The 17,797-nt window shown below is 40.3% G+C and overlaps 4 protein-coding genes across 4 annotated transcripts in view; all 4 read left to right on the top strand.

The window, feature by feature from the left end:
* The window catches only part of LOC133997998 (gap junction Cx32.7 protein-like), a 4,820-nt gene extending 508 nt beyond the window's left edge, over positions 1–4,312 (top strand). Inside the window, 4 exon segments of the mRNA XM_062437737.1 lie at positions 1,868–1,958; positions 1,961–1,999; positions 2,002–2,051; positions 3,680–4,312. Of these exon segments, the coding sequence (XP_062293721.1) occupies positions 1,868–1,958; positions 1,961–1,999; positions 2,002–2,051; positions 3,680–4,312 (813 nt within the window).
* A 1,344-nt stretch (positions 4,313–5,656) lies between these two features.
* On the top strand, positions 5,657–7,451 carry LOC133997257 (gap junction Cx32.2 protein). Its single transcript, XM_062436831.1, has one exon. It carries the CDS (start codon positions 6,267–6,269, stop codon positions 7,125–7,127), a length of 861 nt encoding a protein of 286 aa, XP_062292815.1. The 5' UTR covers positions 5,657–6,266; the 3' UTR covers positions 7,128–7,451.
* Positions 7,452–8,641: 1,190 nt separating this feature from the next.
* On the top strand, positions 8,642–12,907 carry LOC133997259 (gap junction Cx32.2 protein-like). Its single transcript, XM_062436833.1, has 3 exons — positions 8,642–8,707; positions 10,090–10,228; positions 11,211–12,907. Exons 2-3 carry the CDS (start codon positions 10,100–10,102, stop codon positions 11,874–11,876), a joined length of 795 nt encoding a protein of 264 aa, XP_062292817.1. The 5' UTR covers positions 8,642–8,707; positions 10,090–10,099; the 3' UTR covers positions 11,877–12,907.
* Positions 12,908–17,276: 4,369 nt separating this feature from the next.
* LOC133997997 (uncharacterized) overlaps positions 17,277–17,797 on the top strand; it is a gene marked incomplete at its 5' end in the record, with an annotated part of 86,563 nt that continues 86,042 nt past the window's right edge. The window contains 1 exon segment of the mRNA XM_062437736.1: positions 17,277–17,320. Within this exon segment, the coding sequence (XP_062293720.1) occupies positions 17,277–17,320 (44 nt within the window).

Here is a 17,797-nt window from a genome sequence, read left to right as displayed (position 1 = left end):
AAGCCAGGTCGTAGTTCTTTGTTGCAAACTTCAGAGATGAGTATTTCCGAAAATAAGACACAAAAATCAGCTGAACCCCAGACCCTAACCAGCAGCATGTCCATGTGGGCCTTTAAGGGTTCAATTTGGGCTGCAATATGGGTTCCAAGTGGGTTTGTCCTCAGTTTCCATGGTGACTCCACCTGTGTTTGCCCATATGGGGTCTAAGTGGGATCAGATGGACTTTTTAAAATGGGGCCCATTTAATCAGCCCACATGAGCTTCACATGTAGGGTCCATGTTTCTGAAACAATATGACAAAAAACTGATAAACAACTCCTGTTGTCCTCAAGTCAAGGAAGGAAGGGAGGAAGAAGGAAGGAAAGGAGGGAGGGAGGGAGGAGGGAAGGAAGGAGGGAAGGAAGGAAAGGAAGGAAGGTAGGAGGGTAGGGAGGAAAGAAGGAGGGAGGAAAGGAGGAAGGGAGGAAGGAAAGAAGGACAGAGGAAAGAAGGAAGGGAGGAAGGTAGGGGAGAGGAAAGAAAGAGAGAAGGAGGGAGGGGAGGAAGGAAGGAAAGACAGAAGGAAATAAAGAGAGAAGGAGGGAGGGAGGAAGGACAGACGGAAGGAAGGAAGGAAGGAACAGGTCAAAACAGACGGGGTCAATTTGACCCGGGAGGACAACGACACAAAGGGATAAAGACCAGCAAATACATGAACCCACTGATCACATGGCTTCACATGTGGGCCCATGTTACTGAAACCATGTCATGTGGGTTAAAGTCCACTCAAACAGAAATGTAAAACTCTAACTGAGAAACAGGAGGAAACATAGAATGTGTACAACAGAAAGGACTTCTCCCTCTACTGATTGGACTATTTAAAAGGTTCCCATCATCTAGTAAAACACACTTAACAGTCATTACCTACAACTCTGCAGCAGTGGAGCTGCTGCTCTGCATGTTTCAGGTCTCTCTACTCTAACACACCTGATTATAATTATTAGCTCGTTATCAAACCCAGGAGCAGCGTTGGAGACCACGGCATTAGAGGGTCATGATAGATTAACCTTCCTGTCGTCCTCCCGGGTCAAATTGACCCCGTCTGTTTTTACTGTTCCTTCTTTCCTCCCTTCCTTCCTTCTTTCCTTCCTTCCTTTCCTTCCTTCCTTCCTTCCTCCCTTTCCTTCCTCTCTTCCTTCTCCCCCCCTCCCTCCTTCTCTCTTTCTTTCACCCCCTACCTTCCTTCCTTCCTTCCTCCTTTCCTTCCTTCCTCCCTCTTTTCCTTTCTCCCTCTTTTCCTTCCTTCTTCCTCCCTCTTTTCCTTCCTTCTTCTCCTTCCTTCCTTCCTCCCTCCTTTCCTTCCTCCCTCCTCCTTCCTTCCTCCCTCTTTTCCTTCCTTCTTCCTCCCTTCCTTCTTCCTCCCTCTTTTCCTTCCTTCTTCCTCCCTTCCTCCCTCCCTCTTTTCCTTCCTTCCTTTCTTTCTCCCTCCCTCTTTTCTTTCCTTCTTCCTCCCTCCCTTCCTTCCTTCCTTCTTCCTCCCTTCCTTCTTTCCTTCATCCCTCTTTTCCTTCCTTCTTCCTCCCTTCCTTCTTTCCTTCATCCCTCTTTTCCTTCCTTCCTTTCTTCCATCCTTCCTTCCTTCCTTCCTTCCTCTTTTCCTTCCTTTTTCCTCCCTTCCTTCTTTCCTCCCTCCTTTCCTTCCTTCCTTCGTCCATCCTTCCTTCCTTCCTCTTTTCCTTCCTTCTTCCTCCCTTCCTTCTTTCCTCCCTCCTTTCCTTCCTTCTTCCTTCCTCCCTTCCTTCCTTACTCCCTCCTTTCCTTCCTTCCTCCCTCCCTTCCTTCCTTGACTCGAGGACAACAGTAATCATGTCCTCCTGGTTTCCTGCAGGTTTGGAGCGATGAGCAGTCGGACTTTGTGTGTAACACCGCTCAGCCCGGCTGTGAGAACGTCTGCTACGACCTCGCCTTCCCCATCTCTCACGTCGCTTCTGGGTTCTTCAGATTATCGCCGTGGCAACCCCGATGTGCTCTATCTCGGCCACGTCCTTCACGTGATCCACGTGGAGAAGAAGGTCAGTCTGATTGTGAGAGGCTCGGTTTGTGAAGGACGACACACATTCGGAGGCCACGTAGTCTCCGAAAACACTGATAGAAGCTTTTGTTTAGAGTCTGAGAAGAAGAAGTCTCCAAAACCTGTTTTTAAACTTAAAATCATTAAAGTTTAAATCACAGAAAACCTAAAAACACGGATTAACCTTTGTGTCGTCCTCCCGGGTCAAATGACCCCGTCTGTTTTGACTGTTCCTTCTTTAATTTCTCCTCCTACTTTCTTTCCTTCCTCCTTCCTTTCCTTCCTTCCTTTCCTTCCTCCCTTCCTTCTTTCCTTCCTTCCTTCCTTCCCTCCTTCCTTCCCTCCTCCATTCCTTCCTCCTTTCCTTCCTTCTCTTCCTTCCCTCCTCTTTTCCTTCCATCATCCTACCTTCCTTCCTCCTTTCCTTCCTTCTTCCTCCCTTCCTTCCTCCTTTCCTTCATTCCTCCCTTCCTTCTTTCCTCTGTCCTTCTTTCATTTCTCCCTCCCTCCCTCATTCCTTCTTTCACCCCTCCCTCCTACCTTCATTCCTTCCTTTCTTCCTCTGTCCTTCCTTCCTTCCTTTCTTCCTCCCTTCCTTCTTTCCTTTCCTCCCTTCCTTCCTCCCTTCTTCCCTTACTTCCTTCCCTCCTCCCTTCCTTCCTCCTTTCCTTCCCTCCTTCCTTCCCTCCTCCTTTCCTTCCTTCTTCCTCCCTTCCTTCCTCCTTTCCTTCTTTCTTCCTCCCTTCCTTCCTTCCTCCTCCTTTCCTTCTTTCTTCCTCCCTTCCTTCCTCCTTTCCTTCCTACACCTCGTCATTTGTTAATTGTGATTTGATAACAAGCTTAACTCAACAATGGAGACATATTTATAATTTATTTGGGTAATAACTAAAACAACAGTGCTGGGATCAGGTGACCAAAAGACCCAAATTGTTGTTGTTTTTTACTATAAATCAGCTCTGCACAGACTTCAGACTGTATGAAACAACATTTATGATATTAATAATTAATGAAATTACTGTGAAAGGCAAAAGTGTCACTTTTTAGCTTCGTTTAGGTTCATGGAGTCTCAGTCGACCTGATCATGGTTAGCCAATGAGGCTGAAGTCCAGTTTCCCTCTCTTCAGACCTCCTGTTGTCCTCGAGTCAAGGAAGGAAGGGAGGAAGGAAAAGAAGGAAGGAAGGAAGGAAGGAAGGAAGGAAGGAAGGAAGGAAGGAAGGAAGGAAGGAAGGAAGGAAGGACGGAAGGGAGGAAGGAAAAAGGAAGGAAAGGAGGGAGGAAGGAAGGAAGGAAGGGAGGAAAAGGAAGGAAGGAAGGGAGGGAGCAAGGAATGAAGGGAGGAAGAAGGAAGGAAAGGAGGGAGGGAGGAAAAAAAGAGAGAAGGACGAAGGGTGGAAGGAAGGACAGAAGGAAGGAAGAAAGGAGGATGGAGGAAGGAAAGAAGGAAGGGAGGAAAGAGTGAGGTAGGAAAGAAAGAGAGAAGGAAGGAAGGAAAGAAGGAACAGTCAAAACAGACGGGGTCAATTTGACCCGGGAGGACGACATGAAGGTTAAACCATAAAGTAAGTGTGAGGGGTTTTTGGGATTATTGGAGAGTAATTAAATGTTTTCTTCTCCTTTGTAAACCGAAGATGAAGGAGAGGATGAAGAAGCAGGCGGAGCTGGACGACCAGGCCAGTCTGTTCCTCAGGAGAACCTACAAAGTCCCCAAATACACCAAAAGCAACGGGAAGGTGAGCATCCGCGGCCGCCTCCTCCGCAGCTACGTCCTCCATCTGGTGGCCAAGATCATCCTGGAGGCGTTGTTCATCGTGGGTCAGTACTTCCTGTACGGCTTCACCCTGCAGACCCGCTACGTCTGCACCCGCTTCCCCTGCCCCCACAAGGTGGACTGCTTCCTGTCCAGGCCTACGGAGAAATCGGTCATCATCTGGTTCATGCTGGTGTCGGCGGTGGTGTCGTTCGTGCTGGGCGTGGTCGAGCTCTTCTACCTGTGCGTGAAGGCGGTGAAGGAGTGCGTGGCGAGGAGGCGGGACTACACCGTGACCCCCGTGACCCCGCCGCTCACAGGGAGGAAGGCCTACAAGAGTCTGGATGAGACGACCCAGAACTGTGTGAACATGGAGCTGGAGATGCAGGGGCGGAAGTTAGGGGGCAATGGGGGCAACGGGGTCGCCGGGGGCAACGGGGTCAATGGGGGCGGCGGGAACGAGACCACTAAAAATGTATCTGAGAGCAACAAAATGGGAGAGGTTCATATCTGAAGCATGGCAGCAGCAATGTGTGTGTGTGTGTGTGTGTGTGTTTGTGTGTGTGTGTGTGTGTGTGTGCGTGTGTGTGTGTGTGTGTGTGTGTGTGTGTGTGTGTGTCTTTCTATCTTTTGAGATAACCAATTCCCGTTGAAAACCAGCGTTGTGAGGACATTTTGGTCGGTCCTCACAGCTTCAAAGGGCAATTTGAGATTTTAAGGTGTGTTTAAGGTGTGACGCGTATGTGTGTGTGTGTGTGTGTGTGTGTGTGTGTGTGTGTGTGTGTGTGTGTGTGTGTGTGTGTGTGTGTGTGTGGTAAATGTTGATAGTAACCAGCTTCTGTAAACAGAAATGAGTCACATACAAAACGCTGCTTTAAAGTGAATTTTGTGACGTAACACAATAAAAAAAAGACCTTTAAAAAACAAGAGAAAAGTTTTCTTGGAGTTTTTTGACATAATTTTAAATCATGTAATTTTTGTAATTTTGACTAATTAAACATTTTGTTATTCAAGATTCAGATGTGTTTTAATTCAGTAGGAGAACTGAATGTTTTTACACTTTGTTCATTTAGCCTCATGAATCACATTTACTTCATTAGATTCAATGAACAGCTTCATCTATCTGAACCCTTTTTCAGCTTTTTATGTCTTAATGGAACCATTCATCTGTCTTTAATGTAAAGATCTGCAGTTGCTATAACACATACTGACGTTTTAAAGCAGCTTTAATCTTTACTGGACTGTTTCTACCTCCTGGAGTCTGACTCTACTTATATTTAATCACACAGACACAGATATGAGTTTTAACCCTGAAAGAAAAAAACAGGAATTTCTCTCTCAATGCTTAACTTTAACTTTAAGAGATGTTTTACTCATGTAGTACATTTATGCCAAAAATGGTCATTTTTTGGATATTTGAAGTGAAGTAAGATGATACACACACTGTCACCAGGAGACAGTAGTTTATTTATGACTACGTGTCAATGAATGACAAAGTGTTTCAACACAGTTAAAGCTGATTTAAATTTAAAAAGCATCTAAAATATGTGTGTCGGTATTAATTGATCATTGATAATCTCTTTTAAATAAAGCTAAATAAGAGCAATAATGAATATAACTCATATTTAATAACTGGACATTTTTCCAGGATTGGACTGATCTGAACTTCCTAACGTGGCACTAAAACACCGGGTCAATCATTACACTCATCTTGTCTTTCCTCCACTCTTTTTTTCCCCCCTAACGGGTCCAACATGTGTGTTGTGTAACGTTGTGTTGCCTCATCCGTCCCTCAACAAAACTCAAAGGTTCAACCTCTGAGCACGTTAGTCCACTGAGTCCTGATCTGCAGGTAAGATGCAAAGACTTCTGCTCTGTGATACCGATAGAAACCAAATCAATGATTCAATTCAATTAAAAAAATACTGAGCGAATGAGACAGAACAGAAACGTAGAGTCAGATATTTAAGTGATTTTTATAGACGTATTTTTTTATTTTTAATTGACTTTTGAATGTTAATATCTTCAGATTGATTTACATGTTTAACTTTTTGTAACTTTTAGCTTCTTTTATTTTTAGTTACAGCAGAAAAGATCTATTTTTCTTCCTTTTTCTCTTCTTTCATAGTTTTCTGTCTATACCAGCCAACCTCTCCCGTGCCTCATGGTTTTCCACGAGGCACGGGAGAGGTTGGCTGGTATTGGCTGGCTTGCTTTTCGAAAAAATTGACCCGACATTGAGCTCTGATGTCTTCTTCCTTCTTCTTTTATTCTAAATAAGCCAAATAATGAGACATTTTCCCTTCAGCAGCAGAATATTGATTAAATAATAACTTGTGGTTAATGATTCAGTTAATAATGTGTGTCGAAGGAAACTTATTTGCTCTTAATCTTCATTTTACAACATTTCCTTTTATCTTTTTTTCTTTGTTTAATCACAGATTGATAATTAAACATCAGCATAAAAGATGGGCGACTGGGGATTCTTGTCAAGCCTGTTGGATAAAGTCCAGTCTCACTCCACGGTCATCGGGAAGATCTGGATGAGCGTCCTCTTCTTGTTCCGGATCATGGTCCTGGGTGCCGGTGCCGAGGCCGTCTGGGGCGACGAGCAGTCGGGTTTCCTCTGTAACACTCAACAACCCGGTTGTGAGAACGTCTGCTACGACTGGACCTTCCCCATCTCCCACATCCGCTTCTGGGTCCTCCAGATCATCTTCGTCTCCACGCCGACGCTGGTCTACCTGGCTCACGCCATGCACATCATCAGCAAGGAGAACAAACTGAGGGAGAAGCTGGCGAGCCCCGGCGGGAGTCGGCTGGTCAAAATGCCCAAATACACCAACGATAAGGGGAAGGTGAAGATCAAGGGGAACCTGCTGGGGAGCTACCTGACCCAGCTCGTCTTCAAGATCATCATCGAGGCGGCCTTCATCGTGGGCCAGTACTACCTGTACGGCTTCGTCATGGTGCCCATGTTCCCCTGCTCCAAGTCTCCCTGTCCCTTCACCGTAGAGTGCTACATGTCCCGACCCACCGAGAAGACCATCTTCATCATCTTCATGCTGGTGGTGGCGTGCGTCTCTCTGCTTCTCAACTTCATCGAGATGTTCTACCTGCTCTGCACCAGGATCCGATGCGGGTCGAGGTCTCGCAATCAGAAGATCACTTCGGCAGAAAACCCTGCGAGCCTGACGACGCTGCGGTGGCCCACAGCGGACGACGCTCTGAAGCAGAACAGAGCGAACATGGAGCTGGAGGGAAGCCAGAGTATCGGAGGAAGCCTGGACGGAGCCAAAGAGGAGAAACGGCTGCTGAGTGGTCACTAAAAAAACGTTTATTATATAATTTATTAAAAGCTGCCTGAACACTTTATGTCAGAATATCAAAGAAAAGATGTCACTGTGTAGTATGTAATGTATTCTTGATAAGAAAAGTATTTTTAAGGCCTCGTTGTTGTAATTTTCACATTTATTTTGTATGTTTAAATGAAAATGAATCATGGAAAGTGTGCAATATGTTTGTATGTGTTTATGCTTTAATGTTCTCACTGTAAATCTGTAACAATTAGCTGTAATTGAATTTGTCCTTTTAAGTTATTACTGACATTTTTTTATGCTGTTTTCAATAAATGATTCAAGTTTGTATAAAAACGGATTCATGAATTATTCATTTCACACAGAAGCCTAAAAGTCAAACTTCACTTTCAAAGATAATCATTTATTTAGCTCCACTGTTACTGATTATTATCTTTTAAATGAATGATGAGTCCACTGAATATTGATAAATTCATTGTGGAAAATGTTTCATCACAGCTTCCCAAAGCAAATATCAGCAAATATTCAAATATCTGAAGTTGTCCAGTCAAAGATATTCAATCATAGGAGTTTAAGAAAAACAGGAAATATGATATCTGAGAAGCTGAAACCAGTAAAAGCTGTTTTACTGATGAATTTATCAATTATTACCAGTATAGAACAATCTATTCTTACTGTTTGACTGATAGTAAGTTCATGTAAAGTTTAGGACATTAAAATAATGAAACATACATATGGAAGCAGAGAATTACATAATCAATGACTAGTTGATGAACATTAAAAGTCATTTTTTAAAGAAACATTTCTCTGATTACAGATGTGAATACTGTCTCTATCATTCCTTATTTTCTGGACCAAACAACCGATCACCTAACTGAGAAAAGAAGTTGATAATATAAGTAATTGTTAGTAACATTTTAAGGGTAAGAAATGAAAAAAAATATCCATAAAAACTGCTGAAACTGCTGATTATCAGGAGGCCATGTTGACTTTATCAGCTCACAATAAAAACCTGCAACAAAAGCATCTTTGTGAAACTTATAATATTATATTTGTTCATATAATCTGAACAAAAACCTTCTGTTGACTCAGTGTGAACAAAAAAACCAGATTGCATCAGACGGTGCTGGTGTTCAGTCTGTGACCTGAGCCCACCCCCACCGCCCCCCCCCCCCCCCCAAATAAATACAATGTTAAACATACCAACACAACTTACTGTATGAAATGCCATAAAAGGACAACTTTAATGTCTTCTATTCAGTGTCTGAGTGGGTGTCATAAGCAGAAGAATTAAGAAGAATTGAGTTTTATGGTGCTGTCGATCATTTACATGAAGAACAACCTTTCTGTCAGCAACCCCAAAAAAAATTGTCCACCTGAGATTTGTCATTTCCAGACGCCATGGCAACGTGACGGCTCACACACACACACACACACACACACACACACACTCAAACTCACCCACTGTTGTGCAATTTATTCTAAAGTTCAAGGTATAATACACATGTTTGGTTTGGGCTGCTGAGCTCGTTGTCATTCGGCTCCACAGCTGTGAACAGAGTGTGTCTGACACGAGGACTTTCAACTCAAAGGTAAGACTTACCATTTTACTTTATATTATCTTTACTTCTCATTATACAAAATGTAAAATATCCAAAATTTAAAAAAAAAAATATATAATTGATGGCATTATTTTTGGAATACGATGCTCATAATATTGTTTTATCATCTATAAAGGTGAATATAAAGAGCGATGCTAGTCTTTCTCATTATGTGCTTATATTGTTATGTCAGTGCGTCATTTTTATTTTATTTTATTTTATTTTTACAGTTTTTGACAGTACAGTCACCCATAAAGTTGGAATAACATTTTTTTTTACCTCTTTCCATGAAATGATTGTGAAATGTGATTTATTCTTGATAGATAAAGTGTATATATTCTCAAAACTATATTGATACCTGGTCAAAGGTGATTACTGATGTGTATAAATAGAAAATAAAAAGAGGAATGTGTCTGAAAACTAAATTATTCCAACTTTATGGGCGACCGTGTATATTATAAACATCAGGTTTTACTGTAACTGGTAAATAACGTTGTAATGTGTAGTTAAGACACTGTAGAATCACTAAGAGCTTAATAATAAAAATAAAAAGATGAAAATCGACTTGATTGAACGTTCAAACATTTTAACATCCAATCACATACGTCGGGGTCTTAACAGGTTTTATTGCTCTCTCTTTAAACTTTCTGCAGATTAGACTTTTTTTTTTCTTCTTCTCGTTTTTTTTTTTTTTTTTTTTTTTTTTACAACATGTCATAATGTCTCTGAAAGAAACCTTTGTTTCTGCTGTGTTGATGATATTTTATCAATTATCAGCTCAGTTTCAAAGATACTAGAATACTTTGACCTGTGGTTTTTGTGACATAATGTAGTAACATAAAGATAAGTATTATTGTGGGTTTGTGCCGTATATGGTTACATGTGACAAATAATCTGGATTGATGGTTAAAATGGCATTATTTTTTAAAAACTTAGTGCTTTTATGCTGATAAACTGTCCATTAATACATCTTCACTTCATCAAGACTTCACAGAGGACAGTTAATACATTTATAAACTACTTTAAATATAATCTGTTGGTTTTTTCATCCATCGATGTCTGGTTATATAAATAGTTGGATATATGATATAATTGGATGTTGTTGATTAGCAGTAGTTGAATAACATTGTTTTAAGGAGGGATTATTAGTGACCATCACTGATAATAAATAAAAATGTAAAAGGTATTTTTAAAGTTAAAGTTAAAATGTGTCCCTCTGTCTTTGTATTGAGTCTAAACTAAGTAAACCTTGAATATCATAATTCTTTCAGGAAATATTAAACATGTATTAAAATCATGCAGTTAAACCTAACCCTAATTATTGATCAGTATATATTGATCATTATATATTTGTATGTGTTTTTCCTCCTCAGATCAGAGACGATGGGAGACTGGGGTTTTCTGTCCAAGCTGCTGGATAAGGTCCAGTCCCACTCCACCGTGGTGGGGAAGGTCTGGCTCAGCGTGCTCTTCATCTTCAGGATCATGATCCTCGGAGCCGGAGCAGAAAAGGTCTGCTGCTATTTTTCAATCATATTAAACATGACTGATGAATCACCACGTTAACTCTGCGTGAGCTCAGGACTTTTACATTAAATGTCGCCATCTGGTGGCCATAAATAAGACCTACAACCCAGATAGTGCTCTGATAGTTATATTTAGCCTGATGACAAATAATCAGGTTTTAATTCATAACAAAACAGTTTTTTTATTATATTTAAACATAATTAAAGCTCTTCTTTATCTTGTGATAAGGGCTGCCCGTCTGTTTTCTATACTACTACCTTATAACAGTAACAGACTGGAGAATATCCCAGTTTGTTAAAAGCAAAAAACATATTTGACTTTGTTTGAATTGGCCTTTTGCTTATTAACCCTCATATATAGTTCATATTCTGACCCTTCACAGTATCTCTTATCATAATTAGTCTCTATAGTAAATGTATGCACAACAAATCGTTCATGAACACCTAATCATTCAGAGATAAACTGGTGATTGATCCTTAATGAAGCTTTCAGAGAGAGCTTGTTCTTTAGTTTTTATGGCTTTTGTTAATGGAGAAAAGCTTTTACAATCCCATTATGTAATGATCCTACATTATATAACACAGGAGAACATGATAAGTTCAATGTTATATAAAACGTAAAGAATGCAACAGTGTTTTTTGAGTAAATATCAGTCAGACAATGTACTGAAATGTGTATCAGCGGCACACACATGTTTTTATATTGTGAATTACTTTAGATAATCAAGTTTCAGGATAAAAGAAAACAGATTTTAGGTTTTTTAAATGATCACAAACATGAAAATGGGTCAAAGCTGAGTCTGAACAGCATGTAAGGGTTAAAGAAATGTCCTTTTCTAATGTTACTTAATGTTGGTTGAGTCACAGTAAACTGGTTGTGTAATGTTTATCCATCAGTTGCACACAGCCAAGTCTTCGTAGTCCATAGTGGATGTTTGACCTTTTGTGCTGTTTGTTCATCATTTCAGGTTTGGGGTGACGAACAGTCCAACATGATCTGCAACACCAAGCAGCCCGGCTGTAAGAACGTCTGCTACGACCACGCCTTCCCAATCTCGCACATCCGATTCTGGGTTCTCCAGATCATCTTCGTCTCCACGCCGACGCTCATCTACTTCGGTCACGTCGCCCACGTCGTCCACAAAGAAAATAAACTGAGAGAACGAATGCAGAAGAGCTCCGGGAGCGAAATCGTCAAAGCCCCCAAATACTCTGACGAAAAAGGCCACGTGCAGATTAAAGGCGGCCTGCTGGGGAACTACATGACCTCCATATTTTTCAGAATCATCATCGAGGTGGGGTTCATCGTGGGGCAGTATTATCTGTACGGGTTCATCATGGATCCGAGAGTCGTCTGCTCCCGAGCTCCCTGTCCCTTCACCGTCGAGTGCTACATGTCTCGACCCACCGAGAAGACCATCTTCATCATCTTCATGCTCGTGGTCGGGTGCGTCTCTGTTCTGCTCAACGTGGTGGAGATCTTCTACCTGCTGTACAGCCGCTCAGCCAGAAGAAAGTCTAAAGCGGTGCCAGAGGCGGCGATTACTCTTCATCCTCGCCTCAACGGTGGCAGTCTGATGAAAAATGAGAAGTTTGGCCTCCATGACAGCAGTCACAGTCAAAGTCACGCCTGAGGATCATTTAAATAAAACAATGACTAATGGAGCTAAATCCTGAGAGCAGCCTCTTACTATTCTGCTAAACCACGGCCCACATGTGTAAAACTTAAGTTATTTATTTATTTGACACTTAAAACTTCCTGAAAATTACACAAATTTGAGGACACACATGTAGACAGCTTATGAATAATCGTGTTCAAATATTTAAAAATGCACAATTTGCCGGGGTGTTACTAAAGCACACTTATAAAGTTTGTTAAGGAAAAAAGTAATTGTGTGTCTCTGGCTGTGTCTGAAATAATAATGCTCTACATTTACCCTCCACCATTTTATTTGAGCGTGTAAACATCTCCACACATTTTGCCCTCAAATATTCCACCATGGAGAGAAAAAAGTGTTCATTATACAGGAAATAGTGAAGAGTGAATAAGGGAGTGAATTCAGACACAGACTTTGTATTTTGTACTTAAACCTGCAGTGGAAAACCTTTGTCTCTCCCTGCTGCAGACCCCCGACCCTTTTTACATGAACTGGTGCGGTTGGCGTGAACTAAGGGCAGCGACAGAACAATCACTGCCGATTAAAGTAAAACACATCACTACCTGTGAGGGAAACTCACCACAGACACCAGATATAATAACTCTGTATACTCTAAAATACAGAGAGACTTACCTGGTGGTGTTTAATCAGCATTGTATGAACTCATTTGGCTTGAATGTAATTTAGATTATATTTATATGTAAAAGTCCCACACTTCCACTGTAATACCACATGAGCCACTTTTGAATATTGGCGCCCCCAAGTGGTAGATTGTCACTAATGTTATCTTTGTACAAATGTGTAAAAGTCATTTTATAAAGTGTGTAAGTACAGTGTTACGTTACTTATTACATCACTTATTTAAAATTACAGCATGGCGTTTATATCTGTAAATATTTTGATTATTAATCAATAAAGTTTTTTTCTGTGTTTTATATTTTAAAATAACTGTATATGTTGTTTTTTGTAATTCACTGAAAACATAATAAAATTATTTTTTAAAAGCATCTTGTTCCATTGTCACCACTTACTTTAAATTAGAGCTGCGATTAACCATTATTTCATTATTGATTCATCTCTTGGTTCTTTTCTCAATGAGTCATTTGTTCCTTTCAAGTGTCAGAAAAAGGTGAAAAATGTAGATGAGTGTTTCCAAGAGTCCAAAACGACGTCCAGATATTCAGTTTACTGTCACAGAGACTAAAGAAAATAAAGAGACCTGAAAATATTCACATTTAAGAAGCTGCAATCAGTGAAATTGGACATTTTTTTCTTAAAAAATAAAAATGATTAGTCAGTTATAAGAATAGATAGCAATTAATTGACTAATTATTGCAGCTTTACTTTAAATCACTTATTCAGATACAGCAAAACATCAAACACACAAAATGATCAGATGTAAAATAGGGAATAAAATCACCAGAATGTATTTTATGCATTTTCTTATTGCTGATTTAATTAGACCAGATGTGACACAACAACCTGAAAAATCAGGTACTGAAGCAAAAATCCTGTAAATTTAACTGCCAACATTTCCCACAATGATTATACAGACAGAAACGTGAAAGAAAAGACGTCTTTGTATAAAAAGTATAACTAACAGAATGTCTGACAGCGTCTCACACAAACAACAAACCCACATATTTCTCCTGTAGGTTGATAAGACAACTAAAAGGAGGGCCAGTGTTGGACTTATCTTCTTCACTTGATCACACACACATTTTGTTCATGTTGTGTGTCTTCTGGATGCTTTAAACATGGTCATTTCATTCATTTTTTACAGTTTCTGTCAGTTTACTGTGGAGCTCGTCAGCCCCCTAGTGGTAAAAAAAAATGGTGTCGTCCTCCCGGTTCAAATTGACCCCGTCTGTTCCTTCCTTCCTCCCTTCCTTCTTTCCTTCCTCCATCCACCTTTCTTTATTCATTTTGTCCTTTCTCCCTCCCTCCTTCTTTCCTTCCCTCCCTCCTCCCTTCTTTCCCTCCCTCCCTCCTACCTTCTTTCCTTCCTTATTTCCTCCGTCCTTCCTTCCTTCCTCTGTCGTTCTTTCCTTCCTTCCTCTTTTCCTTTCTCCCTCCCTCCCTCTCTCCCTCCCTCCCTCCTTCCTTCCTTATTTCCTCCGTCCTTCCTTCCTTCCTCTGTCGTTCTTTCCTTCCTTCCTCCCTTCCTCTTTTCCTTTCTCCCTCCCTCCTTCCTTCCTTCTTTTCCTCTGTCCTTCTTTCCTTTCTTCCTTCTTTCCTCCCTCCTTCCTACCTTCTTTCCTTCCTTATTTCCTCCCTCCTTCCTTCCTTCCTTTCCTTCCTTCCTCCCTTCTTTCCTTGACTCGAGGACAACAGGAGGGATAAACATGGTCATTTCATTCATTTTTTAAAAACCACACGTGATTACAGTATGTCTGTCAGTTTACTGTGGAGCTCGTCTGCCCCCTAGTGGCCGTAAAGCGTAAAATAACTGAATAAAGTCAGACACTGTTTGATCATTCACGTTTGAACGACTCTGCAATAAAGTCTACATTTAATAAGTTTGAACATTTTTAGTTTTGTTAACATTATCAGGAAGGATATAATTCTACTTTATGTTTATTATTGAGGTCATAGTGGGTGATGGTGGTGTGTTAATGTGCATTATAGTCATCAGTGTTCCTGATATTTTGTCCACCCCATTATACATGAAATGAATAAAATTATTAGGAACACAAATAATGCAATTTAGCACACCACCATCACCCACTATGACCTCATTAATAATAATAAAGTAGAATTATTACCTTCCTCATAATGTCAACACAAATTGAAAATGTATAAACTTAATAAATGCAGAATTTAGAGAGTTTGTTGTTGTTTTTTCTGCTGTATATCATGGAGATTCATACTGTTAATGTTTGACTTTTGTTCAGAGCTGCTGTTCTGGGATCAGATTTCCTTAAAGAAGATTTGAGGTTAGAAATAAATACAGAGAGTTGAGCCTGTTTGTGAATCAACAGACTTTAACCAAACTTAAAACTCTCATCTGTTTTGACATGTGTTTTATCATTTTAGTAACGTTGTAATGGGTTGCTATGTTGGCAGGTCTACTTTTAATCTCAAGAGACTTCCTGGTTAAATAAAGATTAAAAAACAACCTCCCTCTGTCAGTTCCATGCTTGTTCCTCTTTTGTTCGGTTTCCTGCTTGAAGCTGCTGATTCATTTCACCGTCATTCTTCAGCTTGATTCAGATGATTTTCAGCATCTAAAGGTAACGTAACCAACAGTTTCATCATGTTTGTGTCAGCAGCTGTTAAAATGATCTGATAACAGTGCAGATGGAAGTTATACTGATGACTTGTTCATGTTCATTTCTTAACTGTATTTCGGGTTTCCGGGTTCTTAAAAGGGTAATCCAATAATCTGAATGTTATGCTTTAAAATGTTTTAAACTCGATTTTTGACGGATTGATTAGATTAAGACGTTAACGTTACTTTATGACGTTATTTTTTCAGCTTTTAAATGTGTTTTTCTATGACGCAGTAACAAAACTCTAAAACGAAACTAACATACAGGCGTCTGATCAGCGCAGTAAGTAGAGTAAATACATTTACAGGTAAGCATGTAAAGAATATTTAAGTGAAGTTGTACAGCAGAGAGTCATCAGCTCAATCACACTGTGAGACACACATAATAACACTTATTTGATTTAGTCTCTTCAAACATCAGGATGCAGGATAATAGATGATGATCATAACGAGATCAAATCATGTCTGTTATCAGTCCCTCACTCCTCCAAATACAACAGATTTGACTCATCCTGCAAACATGTTTGTATTATAGTTTTATAAAAAGTTACAGCCTTATTTTTAATAACATAGGGTCTGATTTACTAAAGGTCTGCGTGTGTAGAAACGTGTGCAAACTTGACATCACCCGCAAAAAATGTGCAGCTGATCTACTAACGCAGCGCACTGAGGTTTGTGTCTTTCAACTGTGCAAGATAATACGTGCTGTTCATTTAGTAGTTTATCATAATGAATGTAATATTAGCAGTTTACCGTAATGAATGTAATATTAGTAGTTTACCGTAATGAATGTAATATTAGTAGTTTACCGTAATGAATGTAATATTAGTAGTTTACCGTAATGAATGTAATATGAGGCGTTTCAACCCCAGTGCGCAAGATACAGGGAGGAGAAAATGCAAATATGTTATTTAGCACACACATTGTGATTTACCAAACCTGAAGGTATTTTTTCTGACGCTAACTGCGTCTATAAATAATACCTTTGAAGGGCAGGTATTAATCAGCTGTTACTATGGAGACGAGGAGACGGAGACACAATGACAGAATACACACAGGACGTTTTTCCACCTGTGTTGATATTTTTGGAGTGGAATATTTCTGGTTTTACTAACAGCATTGACTTTGTCACTAATACTCTCCCATATGTCAGTTTTTCTGGTAATATTAGTTTTTGTTATAACTCAATATATTAGTTAACCTCTTCCACTAGAACCTGATCACATTTCATTCTGCTCGTCCAAACTCTCCATTAAGACACAAAACCCTCATTTAAATACTGCTGTCTGCACCTGTTTTCATTTACACAGTTATTCTTACATCACCCGCAAAACGCACAATAACTAAACACACAATATATTGCACTGTGCACGCTATTTAGTACCCACTATTTGGGATCTTAGTAAATCAGGCCAATAGTGTGAACTGTTGATGTGAAAACTCTGAAAGACATTTCTTCAGTGTGTGTTCAGTTCTTTGGGGTTCTGTTTCCATCAGACAGACAACAGTGACATTAGTTTGTGGACAGATGAACATGAGTTTCCAGTGAAATCTGTCAGATTGTTTCATGTCCTCACAGAGAGTCTTGGCAGGTTCCTCCTGTGTGTTTGGAGCTGAACTCTGCTGCAAGCTTCACTGCTTTAATATCATCTTGATGCTTTTGGACTTTGACTGTGAAGTTATGAGAGTGTGACAGCGTCCTCAGATTGATGATGAAGGACTGATGAAGGAGAATCAGATGCAGCTTCTCTCTGTGTTTCCTCTACAGGTGAAGGTAGAACCACTCTGTGACCACATGTGGATCTGAATTCACCTGGTGAGTATTTTCTTCTTTCTGACACACAGCTGGATGAAAATATATGCATGTCATCAGTTTTTAAACACAAGTCAACTATAACGTGTATCCACAGTGGAAATCTTCCAGTAATTACTAACTGTGGCGCCATCTGGTGGTAGAATAAATAATGACAGTGTGATAGACAGCAGTGTGTGTGTGTGATGTGCAGCTGGTTGTAATGAATGAGCATGTTGTTGTGTTTGTGTGAAGGTGTTTCTCTGCTATGGATCAGAGTGAGGACAGAGAGGAGGGAGTCTCTCCCTCTAAAAGCTCTCTGTGTGGGGAACATGACAGCCAGACCAAAGCTCAGAGGTGAGATGAGGATCTCTAACTGTCCATCACTGTTCTCCACTCACATCACTCCACCATCATTATTCACACTCAAAGCTCTGTGTGTGTTGTGTTGAAGGACAAAGAAGCAGCACAGACCAGACTCTGCTGGACCTGGACCTGAACCTGAACCTGGACCTGAACCCAGCTGTGTGTCCATGAAGAGTGACCGGTCTATGGATGCACCTATTCTCTTCAAACATGAACATCAGTCTGCTGATCAGAGGTCAGAATATAAAATGTTTTATCTGTTTCTCTCCATTTCTCCTGAGAAGAGGTGTGATGTCTTTGTTGTGGTCACTTCATTGATTCTTTAATATTGACTATTTATTATTAATTAGTGTCACATTTGCAGATCTCAGTACAAATATCAAACCCAGAGTTAAAACCCGCAAACAGTTGGATTCTGGTTTGAGAGACTGTAAGAACATTTAAACTTAGCACAGTTCTTCATATCAA

Source organism: Scomber scombrus, chromosome 17 (assembly GCF_963691925.1).
Source record: "Scomber scombrus chromosome 17, fScoSco1.1, whole genome shotgun sequence".
Lineage (NCBI taxonomy): Eukaryota > Metazoa > Chordata > Actinopteri > Scombriformes > Scombridae > Scomber > Scomber scombrus.
Note: the sequence above shows the minus strand (reverse complement) of the source record. Positions and strands in the feature narration are given on the sequence as shown.